Below are 22,270 nucleotides of genomic sequence, written 5' to 3' on the forward strand. Positions count from 1 at the left end.
GACACAGGAACTGAGGAGCAGTCAGAGACAGGATCCTTCTGCTTTCTGCCTGCAACCAGAGCTGACCCTGTGACACAGCTCTCTGTATCTGGATCTCCTTCAAAGAAAACCAGCCTCCAGGAGTGCTGAAACAGATTTACAAGAGGGTCAAGTCACTGTCAGAGACAGCAAGACCAGCTAACACCAGAGATAACAAGATGATGAGAGGCAAGGATAAGAACCTAAGCAAAAGAAACTAAGACTACTTGGCAACGTCAGAGCCCAATTCTCCTACCAAAGCAAATACTGGATATCCAAACACACTGGAAAAGCAAGATTTGTATTTAAAATCACATCTCATGATAATGATAGAAGACTTTCAGAAGGACATAAATAACTCCTTTAAATAAATACAGGACAACACAGGCAAACAAGTAAAAGCCCTTAAAGAGGAAACATAAAAATCCCTTAAAGAATTATAGGAAAACACAACCAAACAGGTGAAGGAATTGAACAAAACCATCCAGGATCTAAAAATGGAAACAAAAACAATAAAGAAATTACAAAGTGACACAAACCTGGAGAGAGAAAACCTAGGAAAGAGACCAGGAGTCATAGACACAAGTATCACCAACAGAATACAAGAGATAGAAGAGAGAAACTCAGGGGCAGAAGATATCATAGAAGACATTGACACAATCTGCAAGGAAAATGTAAAATGCAAAAAGCTCCTAACCCAAAACATCCAGGAAATCTAGGACACAATGAGAAAATCAAACCGAAGGATAATTGGTACAAAAGAGAGCAAAGATTCCCAACTTAATGGGCCCATAAATGTCTTCAACAAAATTACACAAGAAAACTTCCCTAACCTAAAAAAAGAAATGCCCATTAACATACAAGAAGCCTTCAGAACTTCAAATAGATTGGACCAGAAAAGAAATTCCTCACATCATGTAATAGTCAAAATACCAAATGCAAAAAAAAAAAAAAGAATTAAAAGCAGTAAGGTTAAAAGGTCAAGTAACATATACAGACAGACCTATCAGAATTACACCAGACTTCTCATCAGAGACTGTGAAAGCCAGAAGATCTTGGGCAGATATCATACAGACCCTAAGACAACACAAAACTATATTCAGTAAAAACTCTTAATTAACATGGATGACAAAACAAAGATATTCCATGACAAAAAAAATTTACACAATATCTTTCTCTAAATCCAGCCCTATAAAAGATAATAGATGAAAAACTCCAACACATGGAGGGAAATTATACTCTAGAAAAAGCAAGAAAGTAATCTTCTTGCAAGACACCCAAAAAGAGAGAGTCACACAAACATAATTCCACCTCTAAGAAGAAAAATAACTGGAAACAACAATCACTATTCCTTAATACCTCATAACATCAATGGACTCAATTCCCCAATAAAAAGATATATACTAGCAGACTGGCTACGTAAAGAGGGCCCAGCATTTTGCTGCATATAGGAAATACACCTCAGTGACAAAGACTAACACTACCTCAGACTTAAAAGCTAGAGAACAATTTTCCAAGAAAATGGTCCCAAGAAACAAGCCGAGGTAATTATTCTAATATCAAAGAATATTAACTTTCAGCCAAAAGTTATCAAAAAAGATAAGGAAAGACACTTCATATTCATCAAAGAAAAAAATCCACCAAGATAAACTCTCAATCCTAAATATCAATGCTCCAAATGCAAGGGCACCTACATTCATAAGAGAAATTTTACTGAAGCTCAAAGAACACACAGTAATAGTGGGAGACTTCAACACCCCACTCTCAGCAATGGACAGATCATGGAAACAGAAACTAAACAGAGACATAGAGAAACTAACAGAAGATATGAACCAAATGGATTTACAGATACATATAAAACATTTCATCCTAAAAGAAAGACATTATCTTCTTCTCAGCACCTCATGGTACCTATCTAAAATTGACCATATAATCAGTCACAAAACAGGCCTCAGCAGATACAAGAAGATTGTATCATATGAGATCATTCTATCAGGTCACCATGGACTAAGGCTGGTCTTCCATAACAACAAAAATGTCAGAAAGCCCAGATACACATAGAAGTTGACCAATTCTCTACTCAATGATAACTCAGTCAAGGAAGAAATAAAGAAAGAAATTAAAGATGTTTTGCAATTTAGTGAAAAGGAAGGCATAGCATACCCAAAATTATGGGACAGAATGAAAGCAGTGCTAAGAGGGAAACTAATGGCTCTGAGTGCCTCTGAAAAGAAACTGAAGATAGCATACACTAGCAGTTTGTCAGAACATCTAAAAGCTCTAGAACAAAAGAAGCAAATACACCCAAGAGGAGTAGACTGTAGGAAATAATCACACTCAGGGCTGAAATCAACCAAGTAGAAACAAAAAGAACTATACAAAGAATCAACAAAACCAGGAGCTGGTTCACTGAGATTATCAACAAGATAGATAAACCCTTAGCCAGACTAACCAGAGGGCACAGAGAGTGTATCCAAATTAACAAAGTCAGAAATGAAAAGGGAGACATAACAACAGAATCTGAAGAAATTAAAAAAAAATCACCTGATACTATTATAAAAGCCTATATTTAACAAAACTGGAAAATTTGAATGAAATGGACAATTTTCTAGACAGATACCAGGTGCTAAGGTTAAATCAGGATCAGATAAACCATCTAAACAACCCCATAACTCCTAAAGAAATAGAAGCACTTAAAAAAAAAAACCCAGGACCAGGTGCGTTTAGTGCAGAATTCTATCAGACTTTCATACAAGACCTAACACCAATACTGTCCAATCTATTTCACAAAATAGAAACAGAAGAAACATTGCCCAATTCCTTCTATGAAGCTACAATTACACTTATACCTAAACCGCACAAAGATCCAACAAAGAAAGAGAACTTTAGACCAATTTCCCTTTTAAATATTGATGCAAAAGCACTCAATAAAATTCTTTCAAACTGAATCTAAGAACATATCAAAACAATCTTCCATCATGATCAAGTAAGCATCATCCCAGGGATGCAGGGAAGATCAATATACAGAAATCCATCAACATAACCCAGTATATAAGCAAACTAAAAGAAAAAAAACTCACATGATCATTTCATTAGATACCGACAAAGCATTTGACAAAATTCAACAGCCCTTCATGTTAAAAGTCTTAGAAATATCAGGAATTCAATGCCATATCTAAACATAGTAAAGGTAATATACAGGAAACCAGTAGCCAACATCAAACTGAATGGAGAGAATCTTGAAGCAATCCCACTAAAATCAGAGACTAGACAAGGCTGCCCACTCTCTCACTAATTCAATATAGTACTCGAAGGCCTAGCCAGGGCAATCAGACAACAAACAGAGGTCAAAGTAATACAAATTAGAAAGGAAGAAGTCAAAATATCACTATTTGCAGATGATATAATAGTATACTTAAGTGACCCCAAAAGTTCCACCAGAGAACTACTAAGCCTGATAAACAACTTGAACAAAGTGGCTGGGTATAAAGTTAATTCAAATTAGTGGCCTTCCTCTACTCAAAGGATAAACAGTCTGAGAAAGAAATTAGGGAAATGATACCCTTCACAATAGTCACAAATAGCATAAAATACCTCAGTGTGACTCTAACCAAGCAAGTCACAGATCTTTATGAGAAGAACTTCAAGTCTCTGAAGAAAGAAGTTGAAGAAAATATCAGAAGATGGAAAGATCTCCCATGCTCGTGGATTGGCAGGATTAATATAGTAAAAATGGCCATCTTGCCAAAAGCAATCTACAGATTCAATGCAATCCCCATCAAAATTCCAACTCAATTCTTCATAGAGTTAGAAAGAGCAATTTGCAAACTCATTTGGAATAACAAAAAAAAAAAAACCCAGGACAGTGAAAACTAACCTAAACAATAGAGGACTTCTGGGAGGAATCACCATTTCTCACCCCAGGCAGTATTACAGAGCAATTGTGATAAAAATGCATGGTATTGGTACAGAAGGCAGGTAGATCAGTGGAATCAGATTGAAGACCCAGAAATAAACCCACAAACCTATGGTCACTTGATCTTTGACAAAGGAGCTAAAACCATCCAGTGGAAAAAAGAAAGCATTTTCAACATATGGTGCTGCTTCAACTGGAGGTCAGTATGAACAAGAATGCAAATCAATCCATTCTTATCACCCTGAACAAAGCTCAGGTCCAAGTGGATCAAGAACCTCCACATAAAACCAGATACACTCAAACTAATAGGAGAAAAAGTGGGGAAGAGCCTCAAACACCTGGTCACTGGGGAAAATTTTCTGAACAGAACACCAATTGCTTATGCTCTAAGATCCAGAATTGACAAATGGGACCTCATAAAACTGTAAAGTTTCTGTAAGGCAAAGGACACTGTCATTAGGACAAAACAGTAACTAACAGATTGGGAAAAGATCTTTGCCAATCCTACATCAGATAGAGGGCTAATATCCAATATTTACAAAAAAACCTCAAGAAGTTAGACTCCAGAGAACCAAATAACCCTTATTAAAAATGGGGTACAGAGGGTTGGGGATTTAGCTCAGTGGTAGAGCGCTTGCCTAGAAAGTGCAAGGCCCTGGGTTCGGTCCCCAGCTCCGAAAAAAAAAAAGAAAAAAAAAACAAAAATGGGGTACAGAGCTAAACAAAGAATTCTCAGCTGAGGAATATCAAATGGCTGAAAAGTACCTAAAAACATGTTCAGCATCCTTAGTCACCAGGAAAACATAAATCCAAACAACCCTGAGGTTCCACCTCATACCAGTCAGAATGGCTCTAAGATCAAAATATTCAGATAACAACAGATGCTAGCAAGGATTTGGAGAAAGAGGAAAAGTTTTACATTTTCAGTAGGATTGCAAGCTGGTACAAACACTGTGGAAATCAGTTTGGAGGTTTCTCAGAAAATTGGACATAGTACCACCTGAGGACGCAGCTATACTATTCCAGTTCATATACGTAAAAGATGCTCCAACATATAACAAAGGCACATGCTCCACTATATTCATAGTAGTCTTATTTATAAAAGCCAGAAGCTGGAAAGAACCTAGATGTCCCTTGATAGAGAAATGGATACAGAAAATATGGTACATTTATACAATGGATTACTACACAGCTATTAAAAACAATGACTTCATGAAATTCTTAGGCAAATGGATGTAACTAAAAAATATCATCCTGAGTGAGGTAACCCAACCACAAAAAACAAAAACAAAAACAAAAAAACAAAAGCAACAACAACAACAACAACAAAAAAAACAAAACAAAAAACCACACATGGTATGTACTCACTGATAAGTGGATATTAGCCCAATAGTTCGAATTACCCAAGATACAATCCACAGACCACTTGAAGCTCAAGAAGAAGGATGACCAATGTGGGGAAACTCCAGTCCTTCTTAAAAGGGGGAACAAAATATACATAGGAGGAGATAGGGAGACAAACTTTGGAGCAGAGACAGAAGGAACGGTCATTTAGCGACTGCCACACCTGGGGTATACAGCCCAAATACATACAGCCACCAAACTCAGACAATATTGTGATGCCAAGAAGTGCATGCCGATAGGAGCCTGATATAGCTGCCTCCTGAGAGGTTCTGACAGAGCATGAGAAATACAAAGGTGAATGCTCATAGCCAACCAGTGAACTGAGAATGGGGTCCCCATTGGAGGAGTTAGAGAAAGGATTGAAGGAGCTAAAGGGGTTTGCAATACCATAAGAGCAACAATACCAACCAACCAGAGCTCCCAAGAACTAAACCACCATCCAAAAAGTACACATGGACAGACCCATGGCTCCAGCTGCATATGTAGCAGAGAATGGCATTGTTGGGCACTAAAGGGAGGAGAAGTCCTTGGTCCTGCCAAGGCTGGATCCCCCAATGTAGGGGAATCTCAGGGCTGGGAGGCCAGAAGGAGTGGGTTGTTGTGTGTGGGAAAGGGGATAACATTTGAAATATAAATAAAAAAATCCCATAAAAAGAATAAGGAAATATTGGGGACAGTTGTATGTACTGACAAGGACCAGTACATCCAGGTCCTTAGAGGAGTAAGTGAGAAATTAGTAATTTCAGCTCTCCTCAGTCAGCAGTATTCTCTTCAGCAGTACTCTGTTTGAACACAGAGAGAGACAGAGGGAGACAGAGAGAGAGACAGAGAGACAGAGAGACAGAGAGACAGAGAGACAGAAAGACATTAAGAAATAGAGCCAGAGGGGGATAGAGAGGGATGGAGTTCAGTAGTACATAGACAGTGTGGTTAGCCTGGGAACAGTCCCTGAGATTTGACTTCTATACCAAAAAATATTTAAAAATAAATTAAATTAGAGCAAAAAGAAAAAGAATGTCACATCTTCTTGGTGTTACTCTATTGGTCTCTGTGTTACTTTTTAAAAAACTGTGTGTGTTTCAGTGTGTATGTGTGTCAGTGTGTGAGTATGTGTGTCAGTAGATGTGTATGTTCTCAGTGTGTGTATCTGTCAGTGTGTTCAATGTGTGTCAGTGTGTGTGTGTCAGTGTGTGTGTGTGTGTGTGTGTGTGTGTGTGTGTGTGTGTGTGTGTGTGTGTGTGACATGTGCCAATGCTCATCTGTGGAGATTAAGTAATCAGTCCTCCCCTTCCACTCTGGGTTTGGGAATTGAACTTAGGTCTCCAGGCTTACTCTGAGAACACTTATACCCACTGAACCATCTCTCAGGCCCTTAGTTACTTTGAATCCATTTGATCTTTGCCTTATAAACGAAATAGAATTTATAAGAAAGGAACAATAAACATTTAAATGTTATCAGTACACCACCAAACTAAACCAAATCATATTTCATTCAAAAGGAATCGTTCGTTGCTTATGTTTTTCAAATAATATTAAGTAAGGTCATAGGTTCATTCATGTTATCTTATTATGTTTTTTATAACTCACCCAAACCTAAAAATTATTTTTGCATGTATCAGATATTGTCTAATAAATATAGAATGATATCTAAATATTGTTTTTATTTACTAAGTCTCTGGATTATTAGTAAATTTTTCTTTGATGACTTTCTAACCATGAGTATTATTTCCTAATCAGTATTGAATTTTTAAGGAACAAAGCAACAGTTTAGAACTGTACAGTCTTTCCTAGTACACAAAGTTATTTGTGTTGGAGGACTACAAAAATCTAAGGTTTCTCCTCTACCTCTACCCCTCCAGCTTCCCTCTGAGCACCATGCTCATCTGCCTAAGACCCCACAGGCTTTTCAGATGGCACACTTTTGGGACCAAGGAACCTTCTGCTTATTTGTTCTACCCATTTCTCATTTCATGTTTTGTTCCTCTGCCAAGTAATGGGGTGATAGCAGGTATTCAATCAGACCCCAGATCAAACTAAAGTTTAGCAAAGTTTGCTAAAACTTTGACATGCATTTCTCAGTCATAATTAATGTTAATTTATTGAGTAATTCCATAGATTCTCTTTTTCTATGTCTGTCCTCTGCACTGAACAGCCAAGGCTAATGACTTAGATCAGGCCCCACACACCTCTAGCCTGCGCTGTTGCAAAAGAATGCTTCTGATTTCTAAATCCTCTTTCTATTTGTACCATCAATTGAGATATTATTAGAATGCCACTTAATATACCATTACCTTACCTAGAATCCTCTTATAGCTATTTATAGCCTTCCACATGAAGTTCAAACACTTTACTTTGGCCCACAAGATTCCTCCTTTTCAAATTTTATTGTTTCTTCAGCATTATCTCCCATCTTTCCTTGAATACATATTGGAACAATGTTTCCATGGGCAGGCTTGGAATATGCCCAGCAGACCTTTCCTTTACTCTCTTCTCCACACCTTTCCTGTGTGAAGTGTCTTTTCCAGCTCTCTTGGCTCATTACTACCAATACTTCAGAGTCTGTCTTGAATCTTGCCTCCTTGAGCAGCCTCTTCTGCTCAGTCTGATTTCTAAGCCAGGTGAGAAGAAACATATTTAACTCAGGACACTAGGCTTTCAGGACAGTATTACCCTCATTGCTGGTAAGCTGATGATAGAGCTGGTTTTGCCTGATGGACAGTGAAGAACTACTGAGAAGGGATGTGTTGTGAATCTTATCCTGGCATATGGTAAATGATGACTGAGTCAAATGAGTTGTTTTTGTTTTTGTTTTTGTTTTGCAATTGGGTCTTTTGAAGTAGCCTGGCTGTCATAAAACTCACTATGTAGACCTGGCTGGTCTCAAACTCACAGAGTTCCACCTGCTTCTCACTCCTGAGTACTGGGATGAAAGAAAAGCATATGAAACCAGGCTTAGCTAACTGAATTTTATTTAAGTGATGAAATACATATCAGAGAGTTCTCTGGCTTAACTTTGTGTCCAAGTGCTGTCAGTGTGATAAAATTAGGAGGTGAGTCATCTGAATGGAGGAAGCTCCTCCCAGATGAATAGAATTCACAGCCTTATGGAAGTCTTCAGGTGTCTGACACACAATGACATTGTTTATCCCCCTGGAAGATGCAGCCCTCCCAAGACAATGGAATGCATTATTATCCTGGAATATTGACTTCCCAGCCTCTGAAATTGAGACACCCTTGAGTGTCTGGTTCTTATAAATACCTAGTGTCAGGTGCTTTGTGATAGCTGCATAGATGAACTAAGACGTTTGACTTAGATGTCAGCCATTCAATTCTCATCTGGTGATTTGCACATTTGGGACATAGAAGATGAAGGTGGAAAATTCAAGGAACAAGAAAACAGAGTCGAGCAGAAGATGTAGAGATGGAATTAAACCATAGTAAGCCAATCTCGAGTAATTTCTGTATGCCTGTAAAGGTAATCCAGCCATTGCCATTCCCCAATTTCTGATGTGTCCATCAATGTTTCCACAATTGTCATTATCTATAGATTGTTTGTCTGATTCATGAACTATTAATGATTTAAATATCAGGCAAGATATTATTCAAAATGTTTTCTGTTTGGTTTACTTGTATGCAATCACTGCATATTGTAAGTACTTTATTTCCCAGAACTACCATGCATGGTGATTTTGTGTCTTGATGTGGGTGTTCTGAGTATAACTGTTGGCGTCTGGGCAGGAGAAGGCTGTAAAGACAAGACTGTGGTAACTTCTAGTAGAAAAAAAAAAGACAAGTGGGTATTCTACATAAGGGTTCATGGAACTGACAATGAGCATCAGACTTTCAACTTTTTGAGACACTTTCTCAACTACAGGTCACCCACTTAGCTTGATGTAATGATAACTCACTTTTTAAAATGTAAAATTCTTCTAAGAGATATTCAATAGACAACAGCTATCCAGGAAACCTGAGTTAAACATGCTTCTCACCTGGCTACTCTTCCCCGAAGGTCTCCAACTCCTTGTATGTGTTTGATGTTTAGATCCTGCACTGCAAAATTAGTTCCTGTGGCCACCTGGTCTCGGATTCTTATTTGGTCTTCTAGGAGCTGTAATTTTGAGGTAAGATCATCATTAGTTTCCAAATAATCATGATAAGAGAACATCACTGAAATCCATATAAAACTAGTTAAACAGATGGAATGAGAAAGAGGGATAGAGAAAGAAAAGAGAGAGACAGAGACAGAGAGACAGAGAGAAAGACACAAAGACACACACACACAGGGGGGGAGGGAAGGAGGGAGGGAGTGAGGGAGGGAGGGGGAGAGAGAGAGAGAGAATTGAATTTTTGAATTTTGATGTAAGTGGGGGAAGCTGATGCAATTCAGTTCAATGCCAGGGGAAGTGAGCTCTCAATAATTTTTGAACATTAGCCAGAACACCAGGCTTTTATCTCTTGATTTAAAAATATTGGCATCTACTATGTCAGTCTGTATGGCAGTTCTTCAGCAGGTTGGGAACAGTTCCTTAAGATTCAGCTGTATCAGTCTTGGGCATGTACCCAAAGAACTCTGTATCCTAGCACAGAGACACCTGCTTATCCATGGTCATTGCTCCTCTATTCATGATAGTCCAAAAGAGGAAACCACCTAGATGTTCACCAACAGATGAATGGGTAATGAATATGTGGTACCTTTACAAAATGGAATATTGTTCAGGTGTTAAATAAACAAAATCATAAAATTCTCAGGTAAATAGAGGGAGTCAACTCAGACCCCAAAAGACAAATATATGTGTGTTCTCTTACATGTGGAGAGTTTGTAAATGCTCAATAGTCATGTGATAATTCATATAACCCAGTTTAGGGGTAGAGAAGGGGTCTAGAGAGTCTAGGAAAAATCTCTCACTGACACAGGACTGTTAAGTATAAAGGAGGCAAGTAGGGTTAGGAAGGGAATATAGGGGAAGTACAAATAATGCTAGGGGCCATTTGAGGGTCCTATGGACACCCAGTAGCATGGAAACTTCTTAAAATATATATGTATAAGGAAGAAGTACAAAAGGAGTTATCAAATAATGGAGGAGACAAAACCCAAGCTAGACATCATTTTGAAGAGGGTGTACTCTCACTTTATGGTGATTATGAAAGACTTATGTCATACATTCTTTCAGATTATATCCCTAATTAGTCACAGTTCAACTGTATCCTGGCATTTCCCTATAGGACCAAGTTGGTGTGCTGGGAATAGTGCTTTTACAACCGTTTCACACCAAATTGTAACAATTAACTTAAAAAAATGAAAAAAAGTATGCCTACCTATTAAAACTCATGTTTTAGTTGACAAACACCTTTAGTGTACACTGATTAACAAAACATTTAGTTGAGAAAAAAAAAGTACAGTACTTTGGAAAAACAAGTTCGAGTTTGGTTACATCTGAACAATGCCTGAACTGTGCTTAAATTTGATGAACTTTACAAATCAAAAGGAATTTTTAAAAAGTGAGTGCTAGGAATGAAAAAGACCATCTATATACATTTTTCCCATTTCTTAATCTGGTGGACTGGGAAAATTGAGGAGCACAGAAAACCTGAATATCAGACACAGACTAGAGGAGGACTCTGGGAGAGGATGGTCAGTTTTCTGTAAGGCCATGGCCACCTCATGTCCTTGAGTATATGGGTAGCACAAACTGGACTCAAATAGGGTTCAAACTTTTTTAAAAGGAGGTCGAAACGTTGTCATGGGATGAAGAAGGGGAGTGGATGTGGAAAGATGTGTATGGAGATATGAGTGAATCAAAATGGATTACATGTATGAAACTGAAAATTTAATAAAATAGTGTGTATGTTTTCAAGGGTAAGCATTAAAGCATCTTCTAGTGATGTCTTTTACATTGCTTTTCCTTCAGTAAAGACCAGAGATGAGCCAAATGTGGTGTGTATACCTTTAATCCATTATGAATCCCAGTACTCTTGAGACAGAGGCAGGGGGATTTCTGTGAGTTTGAGGCCAGCTTGTTCTACATAGTAAGTTCTAGGACAGTCAGAGTGACATAGTGAGACTGTCTCAAAAAAAAAAACCAAAAATCCAAACAAACAATCAAACAAACAAACAAAGAAACCCAACTAACCAACCGACCAATATCAAAGGGAAAGGAATCAGCTCTGCACAATATGGAGTATTTTCTAGGATAAAACCAAGTAAATCAGTGTAGTGATGACATTGCAATCTCAGCTCCATGTAGCATTGTCCTGTATTATAACATAGCAACATATTGAAGACTTCTGTAACCCTGGGAAAGCAATAGCTACACTAAGACATGGGTGTTCATGTGTGTATATGTGTGTGTGTGCGTATGTGTGTGTGGTGCACATTAGGGCAAGACCATGACAAAAGGTATCAGCATTTTTGGTTACTTTTTCGTTGCCCTGCAGAATATTTAAACATCTAACTTTATATAAAATCATGTAAATGCACTTTAAAAACAATTAAGCTATAAAAGCACAAGGAGATATGACAAATGCCATTGCCAAGGGTTTCACTGATGTCAGGAAGCCATCATGTGCCTCTGTGAGGCTGGACTGCACAGGTCTTTCCATCTTCATGTGCTATGACACCATGATGGTTAGTTAAAATCATAGTGGAAATACTAATAACAAAAGTGAAGCCAAACTGAATGACCATGTGGGGAGCTTATTGTTAAATGTTTACTAATGTGCCCCTGGCTACCATCCTTACTATATGAGACAGCTTATCATACTGAACATAATTAAAAGTGATAAGATCCCCAAAGAGATATTAGCAAATGGCAGAAGAAATATAAATTATCATAGGCACATTAACAAGTGGACTCAACATCTTTAAGGAAAAAGCAGCATTTCATTTCTGTGCAACGAGCAAGGTTTGAAATCATAAATCTTGATGTTGGCATCAACATCAAGCATATAACACTAACAGAGTGTAAATTAGTGCAGAGATTGTGAAGCCAATTTAGCAACACATATCAGGAACTTTTATAGTATCTGAGCTTGACTAATGTCATTTCCAAGAATATATACTGTGGAAGTAACTCTACACACAAGGATATTTCAATATTAAGAAAATAGGTAAGCAAATCCTGATCTATACCCTTATGTATAGAGATTTTTGTGATGCAAGGTTTTTTTACACTAACAATTGTGCTTGATTTGATAGTCTTTCTTCTAAGTGGAATACTTGCAAGGACTAGAGGGAGGTTGCTCTGAGTGTTTGTAGAGACAGTCATTTGGTGGTAGGATTGTGAGAATATTTTCCCAGGTTTCAAATTCTCTCCCTGAATTCAAATGAATTATAATGACGAAACATTGTTTTTCTCTGCAATAAAGCATAAAATTTCCCTTTACTGAGGGAAAATAAATTAATTTTGAAACTTTCAGTGAATTCCTTGTTAAAAGCCTTTTGTTTGTCTAGGTTTGGTGGTGCATGCCTGTAACCCCAATATTTGGAATGCAAAGGCAAAGAGAGTCACAGGCTCAAGGCCAGCATGCCTCAAAAAAACATTTGACTTTTAAAAGGGACAAACCACTCACTCTGCTGTTAAAATTGTAGTAAGATACCCCTCCACCAATTCTTTCAAGGACTTGAGTTAAGCACTATTTCATATTTCATTATCTCTTTAGACACAAAATGCAAATGAATTAGCTGGGTTGATGAGTCTAGTTTCCATTAAAATATTTGAATAGCATCCATTTCCCTATATAATGTTCTTTAACTGAGTTCTTTACCAATGCTAAACCTAGTTTTGTGCTTTGCAATGTTTAATTAGATTACCTTAAAACTTTGAATGCATTTTTGTGGTGCTGTGGATTGGTGTCAGGGCTTACACATGCTAGGAAAGTGTTCAGCCACTGAACTATACTTTCAGCTTTTGATTTTGCAATGTAGCCCAGGATGTCCTGGAGCATGTGATTCTCCTGTGTCTTGTGTCCAGCTGCTGAGGTTACAGGCATGTGTCAATGTGCCCGGAAATGGAAACAGTGTTCACACATTCAGTTTTATGACTTCATGGAAAGTTTTACATTTTCTCCATCCTTTTGGTTGCATTGTAGAGTCTACTAGACCTACATGTAAAGATCAAATTTATAGGAGCTCATGAGCCACTTGTACTGAGTTAACCCCATGGGTGCTGTCTTGTTGTCTTCTACTTAAAAAAAATCTGTCCCAAAATTTCACTGGTACTTGATGAGGGGAAATACAGAGAAGGGAATTGTTGTCAGTTTTCATGGTTGTACAAGTTCTGAACTTTTGCCTGAGGTATCCTCTCCTCCAGATCCCTTGCCCAAAAGTTATCTGTGTAGACTCACGATGTGTAAACACCCTCAGAATTCTGAACAAAAGGCTTTTATTCTTTTAATGTATTAGAAATCATTTTTAGACAAAACTTCACAGAGAAACCCTGTCTCAAACAAAATAGAACAAATAAAAAAAGCATTTTTTTTTTGGCCTGATGTGTGGCTTAACATTGAACTAAACTGAATCTAAGCCTCATGGAGATTTTACTATGGAAGGAAAACAGACAAACATATAGTATCACACTTAGTTGTGATAACTATGGATAAAAATAAAGTTTAAGGGAGGCTAAAAGTGTTGACGTGGGCAGGGGATGAGTCTGCTGTGGGGGAAGTGCTATTGTACAAAGTGGCATTTGAGCAGGAACTTGAAGAAAATACAGAACATTCATAGAGCTGTCTACAGGAAGACGGTCTGACTAAAGTGAACAGCAAGGAGGGAGGCTGGCATGGCCAGAGAGAAGACTGAACGCCAGGCCATTGTTGGATTGTTTGTTGATACAAACAAATACATACATACACAAAGCTCTACTTCAACTTATGTCAGCCTTAAAGACGAAGACTAAGAAAGCCTATGAGGACAATATTTGGCATACTATACCATTCTCTTTACTGTCTCAAAAGAGATGAACAGTATTTTCTAAGGAAAGTTTTGTTTTCTTTACTTTTTACCATAACGAGCTGTGCAAAGTTTAGCAACAACTGCAGCAAATTTCTGATTGAAAAATGATTTGACCGTCAGTATTCTTTGTTGGGTTGTGATGGCAAAACATGGAAACAGATGTACCTCAATGTTTTGGTTGAGTTTCTTGACGATGCTAGTGATGGTCTGTATGTGACTTTCTAGTAACTTCCTGGCAAGAGATTCTTCTTTTCGAAAGCCCTGGCTTCCCTGGAGGCAAGCAGAGATGTCCTCCTTGATGCGGAAGGCCTGCTCAAGGAGGAAGGCTATGGTGCGCTCCTGGTTATTCAGCCTGTCTTGTAGTTGACTTGTCTGGTTGCTTGGCATGGCAGGAAGAAAGGGGCAACCTCTGTTCAGAAAAAGGACACACCATCGTGTTACAAGCATGAACACAGGTCTGTCTCAGTGACTTTTTAATTGCTATGAAGAGACACCATAGCCAAGACAACCCTGACAAATGAAAGCATTTAGTTGGTGTCTTGTTCACAGCTTCAGAGTTTTACTTCATTACGTCATGTTTGGGAGTGTGGCAGCATGCAGGCATGAAGAGGCTGAGAGGTTTACATCCTGATTCACAAGCAGCAGGCAGAATGAGACACTGGGCCTGGTATAGCCTTTGAAACCTCAAAAATCACACCTCCTAATCTAATGGTTCTCAACCTTCCTAATCCTGCAGCCTTTTAATACAGGTCCTCATGTTGAGCTAACTCCCAAACATAAAATTATTTCATTTCTATTTCCTAACTATAATTTTGATGCTGTTGTGAATCATAATGTAAATATTTGATGTGCAGATATCTGATATGCAACCCAAATGGGGTTGCCACAGGTCTAGAACCACTGCCCTAATCTTTTTTAAACAGTTCATCAACTGGGGACTAAATATATATAAACTATGGGAGCTGTTTTCATGAAATACTCAGTTTCTACCACTACGCTACTTTTTCATTTTCTTTCCTGTGTCCCTTGCAATATTCAATTCCTTGATTTATATCACATCCAAGGAATAGATGAGACTCTGCTTTGGAATTGTAATTTACATCTCCTTGTTCTTTTTTTTTTTTTTTTTTTTTTTTGTGGGCGCGTTGTCCTCTCGGGAGAATGTCTAGGGAGCCCCCTGAACGCCCCGGGAAAACGCAACGTCAGGATGAACGCCTGACCCCGGTGTTTGGGGAGCCCTCTTCTCCATCATCCGGGTGGAAGGGTCCCACCTAGCGGTTCCGGGGTTTTGCTTTTTTCAACTTACTCGGGCCGGGGCGAAACGTTCTTTAAACTCTCAAAGCCTGAATCCCTGCCCTGGTTTGCCTCCCCAGTTCACTTCTGAATGTCAGCACAGGACGCCCTGCCTCTGCCTCCAACTTACGAAAACTTGTTGAGTCTTGATACATGAATAGATCATAAAAGAAATTAAGTGGGTGACAACAAAGCTTTTGAAAAGCCAACAAAATGTAAGAATCTAGCAAAAAATATTAGAGCCCATTGCCCTTAGACATCTCCTTGTTCTTAAGCTGGAGTTATTTCACATACAGTGATGACAAATTTTAACATCAAAATGGTACTAGTTGGGAAGGAATTAAGCCTTAAGGGAGAGGAAGATGACAGAGGCCTTCTTCAGTGACATATGTCTTGTATACAAATTTTATTTTAAGCTGAAAATAAAAAATAACATATATATTTAAAAATACCAAACTGGGAACCTGGGAGATAAAATACCAGCTATGCAAGCATGAGGACCTGAGTTCATATTCTCTAGAACCCCATACAAGACTAGGCACAGTGGGAACACCTGTTACTTTAGCCTGGTGGGGAATAGAGGAGGGTAGATCCCAGCCAGCTTGGCCAAATCAATGAGCTCCATGTTCAGTGAGGAACCCTGTCTCAAAATATATGAGGGAAGATAGTTGAGAAAGATAACGTATGCCCATTCAGAGAGAGCTGGTCTCCCAGGAGTGCCATCACTCCTAAGTTCACAGGAGAGATGAACACTTTTGCTCCAATAATTGGCCAAAGAGGGACCTGCCATGAGACCACAGGGCTCAGGAACTGCAGAGCAAATGGGGACAGGATTCTTACAGCCTCCATTTGTGCCCCAGAGTTAAACGTGTGGCACAGTTCTCCAGACCCAAATCCCAACTAGGTCTCCCAGGAGCACTGTCACTCCTAAGTTCACAAGCTCACAGGTTCACTGGAGGGACAGGCTTCAGTCAGAAATATTGAGACCAACTAATACCAGAGCTAACCAGATGATAAGAGGCTAGCACAAGAACCTAAGCAACAGAAACCAAGATTCTTTGGTTCACTCACCACAGCAAGTCCTGGATAATACAACACACCAGATAAGCAAGATTTGGATTTAAAATCACATCTCTTGATGATGATAGAGGACTTTAAGAAGGACATAAATAATTCCCTTAAAGAAATATAGGAGACTATAGGTAAATAAATAGAAGCCCTTAAAGAAGAAACACAAAATCCCTTAAGAATTACAGAAAACCAAATCAGATGAAGGAATTGAATAACACCATCCTGGATCTAAAAATGGAAATAGAAATAATAAAGAAACCACAAAGGGAGACAACCCTAGAGGTAGAAAACCCAAAAAAAGAGATCAGGGGTCATAGATGCAAGCGTCACCCACAGAGTACAAGAGATAGAAGAGAAAATCTCAGGTACAGAAAATATCATAGAAAACATTGCCACAACAGTCAAAGAAAATGCAAAATGCAAAAAGCTCCTAACCCAAAACATTCACGTAATTCAGGACACAAAACGAAGATCAACCCTAAGGATAGCAGGCATAGAAGAGAGTGAAGATTCACAACTCAAAGGGCCAGTAAATATCTTCAACAAAATTATAGAAAACTTCCCTAACCTAAAGAAAGAGATGGCCATAAACTTACAAAAAACCTACAGAAACCCCAAATAGATTGGACCAGAAAAGAAATTCTTCTTATCACAAAATAATCAAAACACCAAATGCAGAAAATAAAGAAATATTAAAACCACTGAGGGGAAAATGTCAAGTAACATATAAAGGCAGACCTATCAGAATTACACCAGACTTCACACCAGAGACTATGAAAGCCAGAATATCTTGGACAAATATCATACAGACCCTAAGAGAACACAAATGCCAGCCCAAGCTACTATATCCAGCAAAACTCTCAATTAACATAGATGGAGAAACCAAGAGATTCCATGACAAAACCAAATTTCCACAATATCATCATACAAATCCAGTCCTACAAAGGAGCTAAACCAGTGGAAAAGCAACAGCCTTTTCAACACATGGTGCTGGTTCAACTGGAGGTGAGCATGTAAAAGAATGCATATTGATCCATTCTTATTTCCTTGTTCAAAGCTCAAGTCCAAGTGGATCAAGGACCTCCACATAAAACCAGATACACAGAATCTAACAGAAGAGAAAATGGGGAAGAGCCTTGCTCACATGGGCACAGGGGGAAATATCCTGAACAGAATACCAATGGCTTATATTCTAAGATCAACAATCAACATATGGAAATTAGTCTGGTGGGTCCTCAGAAAATTGGACATAATATTACCAGAGTACCCAGCTATACCACTCCTGGGCATATACCCAAAAGAAGCTCCAACATATAACAAGAAAACGTGCTCCACTATGTTCATAGTAGCTTATTTACAATAGCCAGAAGCTGGAAACAACACAGATATCCTTCAATGGAGGAATGGATACAAAAAATGTGGTACATTTGCACCATGGAGTACTGCTCAGCTATTACAAATGACTTCATGAAATTCTTAGGCAAATAGAGGAACTAGAAAATATCATCCTGAGTGAGGTAACTCAGTCACAAAAACAAAACATATGGTTTTGTTTTGCACTCACTGATAAGCAGATATTAGTCCAAGAGCTAGGAAAAACTAAGATACAATCCACAGACCACATGATGCTTAAGAAGAAGGAAGACCACTGGTGCCCAAACCTCGCTGATCCCAGCCCACAGCTCCCTGCTCCCAAACCCCGTGGGAGAAAGAACTCATTGCCCAGACATGTGGGCAATCTTGAGACTGCAGGGCAGGAGAGAACGCCACTTCTACCCACATTTGTCCACATTCCTGGCCCAAGAGGAAACTGTATAAGGCCTCTGGGCACAGGAAGATATGGCAGTCAAGCTGCAGGAGCCCTGTGGTCCAGACTGTGCCCAGATCTGAACAGACCCGGTCAAAGAGCTCCCTGCACCCAAATCCCATGGAAGGGAGAGCTAGACCTTCAGGGGGCAGACAGGCCTGGGAAACCAGAAGAGACTACTCTCTGCCCACATTTCTGATTCTAGAGGAAAACACCTAGTTCCATCTGGACCCCCTGTGCACAGGGAACCAAGAGAGGTATGGGCAGGCCTTTCTGGTTCCTGCTCACAGGGACAGCTGAAGCCAGAGGACAGGAATGACTGCAAGCCTGAAAGCAGAACACTCTGTTTCCATAACTGCTGAAAGAAAACAGGAAAACAGGTCTACAGCACTCCTGACACACAGGCCTATAGGATGGTCAAGTCACTGTCATAAAGAGCAAAACAATGTAACACCAGAGACAACCTGATGGTGAGAGGCAAGCACAGGAACCCAAGCAACAGAAACCAAGACTACATGGCATCATCGGAGTCCAATTCTTCCCCCAAGGCAAACACTGAATATCCAAACACACCAGAAAAGCAAGATCTAGATTTAAAATTACATTTGATCATGATGATGGAGGACTTTAATAAAGATATAAAGAACTCCCTTAGAGAAATGCAAGAAAACACAAGTAAACGAGTAGAAACCCTTAGAGAGGAAACACAAAAATTCCAGAAAGAATTATAGGGAAACACAATCAAATAGGTGAAGGAATAGAAAATGGAAATAGAAGCAATAAAGAAAGCACAAAGGGAGACAACCCTGGATATAGAAAACCAAAGGAAGAGAAAAGGAGCTGTAGATACAAGCATCACCAACAGAATACAAGAGATAGAAGAGAGAATCTCAGGAGCAGAAGATTCAATAGAAATCATCGACACAACTGTCAAAGATAATGTAAAATGGAAAAAGCTCCTGGCCCAAAATATACAGAAAATCCAGGAACAATGAGAAGATTAAACCTAAGGATAATAGGTATAGAAGAGAATGAAGACTCCCAACACAAAGGACCAGTAAATAACTTCAAAAGAATCATAGGAAAAAAAAAACTTCCCTAACCTAAAGAAAGAGATGCCCATAAACATACAAGAAACCTACAGAACTCCGAATAGATTGGACCAGAAAAGAAACTCCTCCTGTCACATAATAGTCAAAACACCAAATGCACAAAATAAAGAAAGAATATTAAAAGCAGTAAGGGAAAAAGGTCAAGTAACATATAAAGGCAGATCTATCAGAATTACACCAGACTTCTCAACAGAGACAATGAAAGCCAGAAGATCCTGGACAGATGTCATACAGATCCTAAGGGAACATAAATGCCAGCCCAGGTTACTGTATCCAGCAAAATTCTCAATTAACATAGGTGGAGAAACCAAGATATTCTATGACAAAACCAATTTTATACAATATCTTTCTCCAAATCCAGCCCTTCAAAGGATAAAAAATGGTAAAGCCCAACACAAGGAGGCATGCTACACCCTAGAAAAAGCAAGAAACTAATCATTTTGCAACAAACCAAAGAGAAGACCAGGACACAATCATAATCTCACCTCCACATATGAAGATAAGAGGAAGCAACAATCATTATTCCTTAATATCTTTCAAAATCAAGGGACTCAGTTCCCCCAACGAAAAGACACATATTAACAAACTGGATACCTAATGAGGCCCCAGCATTTTGCTGCCTACAGGAAACACACCTCAGAAACAAAGACAGACACTACCTCAGAGTAAAAGCCTGGAAGACAAATTTCCAAGTAAATGGTCTGAAGAAGCAAGTTGGAGTAGCCATTCTAATATCGAATAAAATCAATTTTCAACCAAAAGTCATCAAAAAGGATAAGGAAGGACACTTCATATTCATCAAAGGAAAAATCTACCAAGATGAACTCTCAATCCTAAATATCTATGCTCCAAATACAAGGGCACAAACATACTTAAAAGAAACCTTATTAAAGCGCAAAGCACACATTGCACCTCACACAATAATAGTAGGAGATTTCAACAACCTACTCTCATCAATGGACAGATCATGGAAACAGAAATTAAACAGAGACATAGACAGACTAACAGAGGTTATGAACAAAATGGATTTAACAGATATTTATAGAACATTTTATCCTAAAACAAAAGGATATACCTTCTTCTCACCACCTCAAGGGACTTTCTCCAAAATTGACCATATAATCAGTCAAAAAGCAGGCCTCAACAGATACAGAAAGATAGAAATAATCCCATGCATCCTATCAGACCACCAAGGGCTAAAACTTGTCTTCAATAACAATAAGGGAAGAATGCCCACATATACATGGAAGTTGAACAATTCTCTACTCAATGATAACCTGGTCAAGGAAGAAATGAAGAAAGAAATTAAAGACTTCTTAGAATTTAATGAAAATGAAGGTACAACATACCCAAACTTATGGGACACAACGAAAGCTGTGCTAAGAGGAAAACTCATACCTCTGAGTGCCTGCAGAAAGAAACAGGAGAGAGCATATATCAGCAGCTTGACAGCACACCTAAAAGCTCTAGAACAAAAAGAAGCAAACACACACAGGAGGAGAAGAAGGCAGGAAATAATCAAACTCAGAGCTGAAATCAACCAAGTAGACACAAAAAGGACTATACAAAGAATCAACAGACCCAAAAGCTGGTTCTCTGAGAAAATCAACAAGATAGATAAACCCTTAGCCAGACTAACGAGAGAACACAGAGAGTGTGTCCAAATTAACAAAATCAGAAATGAAAAGGGAGACATAACTACAGATTCAGAGGAAATTAAAAAAATCATCAGATCCTACTACAAAAGCCTATATTTAACAAAACTTGAAAATCTGCAGGACATGGACAATTTCCTAGACAGATACCAGGTACCGAAGTTAAATCAGGAATAGATAAACCATCTAAACACCTACAACTCCTAAAGAAATATAAACAGTCATTAAAAAGTCTCCCAACCTAAAAGAGCCCAGGTCCAGATGGGTTCAGTGCAGAATTCTATCAGACCTTCATAGAAGACCTCATACCAACACTATCCAAACTATTCCACAAAGTTGAAACAGACGGAGCGCTACTGAATTCCTTCTATGAAGCCACAATTACTCTTATACCTAAACCACACAAAGACCCAACAATGAAAGAGAACTTCAGACCAATTTCCCTTATGAGTATCAATGCAAAAATGTTCAATAAAATTCTTGCAACCTGAATCTAAGAACACATCAAAACAATCATCCATCATGATCAAGTAGGCTTCATCCCAGGCATGCAGGGATGGTTTAGTATAGGGAAAACCATCAACGTAATCCACTATATAAACAAACTGAAAGATAAAAAACCACATGATCATTTCATTAGATGCTGAGAAAGCATTTGACAAAATTCAACACCCCTTCATGATAAAAGTCCTGGAAAGAACAGGAATTCAAGGCCCATACCTAAACATAGTAAAAGCCATATACAGCAAACCAGTAGCTAACATTAAACTAAATGGAGAGAAACTTGAAACAATCCCACTAAAATCAGGGACTAGACAGGGCTGCCCACTCTGTCCCTACTTATTCAATGTAGTTCTCAAAGTCCTAGCCAGAGCAATCAGACAACAAAAGGAGATCAAAGGGATACAGACTGGAATGGAAGAAGTCAAAATATCACTATTTGCAGATGATATTATAGTATAAGTGATCCCAAAAGTTCCACCAGAGAAATACTAACCCTGATAAATACCTTCAGCAAAATGGCTGTGTATAAAATTAACTCAA

At 38.6% G+C, this 22,270-nt stretch overlaps 1 protein-coding gene across 9 annotated transcripts in view; it reads right to left on the reverse strand.

Moving 5' to 3' along the window:
* Window positions 1-22,270, reverse strand: part of Fam81b (family with sequence similarity 81, member B) — a 120,791-nt gene that overhangs the window by 80,883 nt on the left and 17,638 nt on the right. For 6 of the 9 annotated variants that reach the window (XR_015661827.1, XR_015661826.1, NM_001433106.1 and 3 more), the window contains 2 exon segments: window positions 14,454-14,697; window positions 9,328-9,446 (listed from right to left, as the gene is read on the reverse strand). Coding sequence is in view for 4 of the 9 variants with exons in the window: in NM_001433106.1 (NP_001420035.1) it covers window positions 9,328-9,446; window positions 14,454-14,697 (363 nt within the window). In the remaining 5 variants the exon portion in view is untranslated. 9 annotated transcript variants of the gene reach the window in all.

This window comes from Rattus norvegicus, chromosome 2, assembly GCF_021556685.1.
Source record: "Rattus norvegicus strain SHRSP/BbbUtx chromosome 2, alternate assembly SHRSP_T2T, whole genome shotgun sequence".
NCBI classification, from domain to species: Eukaryota; Metazoa; Chordata; class Mammalia; order Rodentia; family Muridae; genus Rattus; species Rattus norvegicus.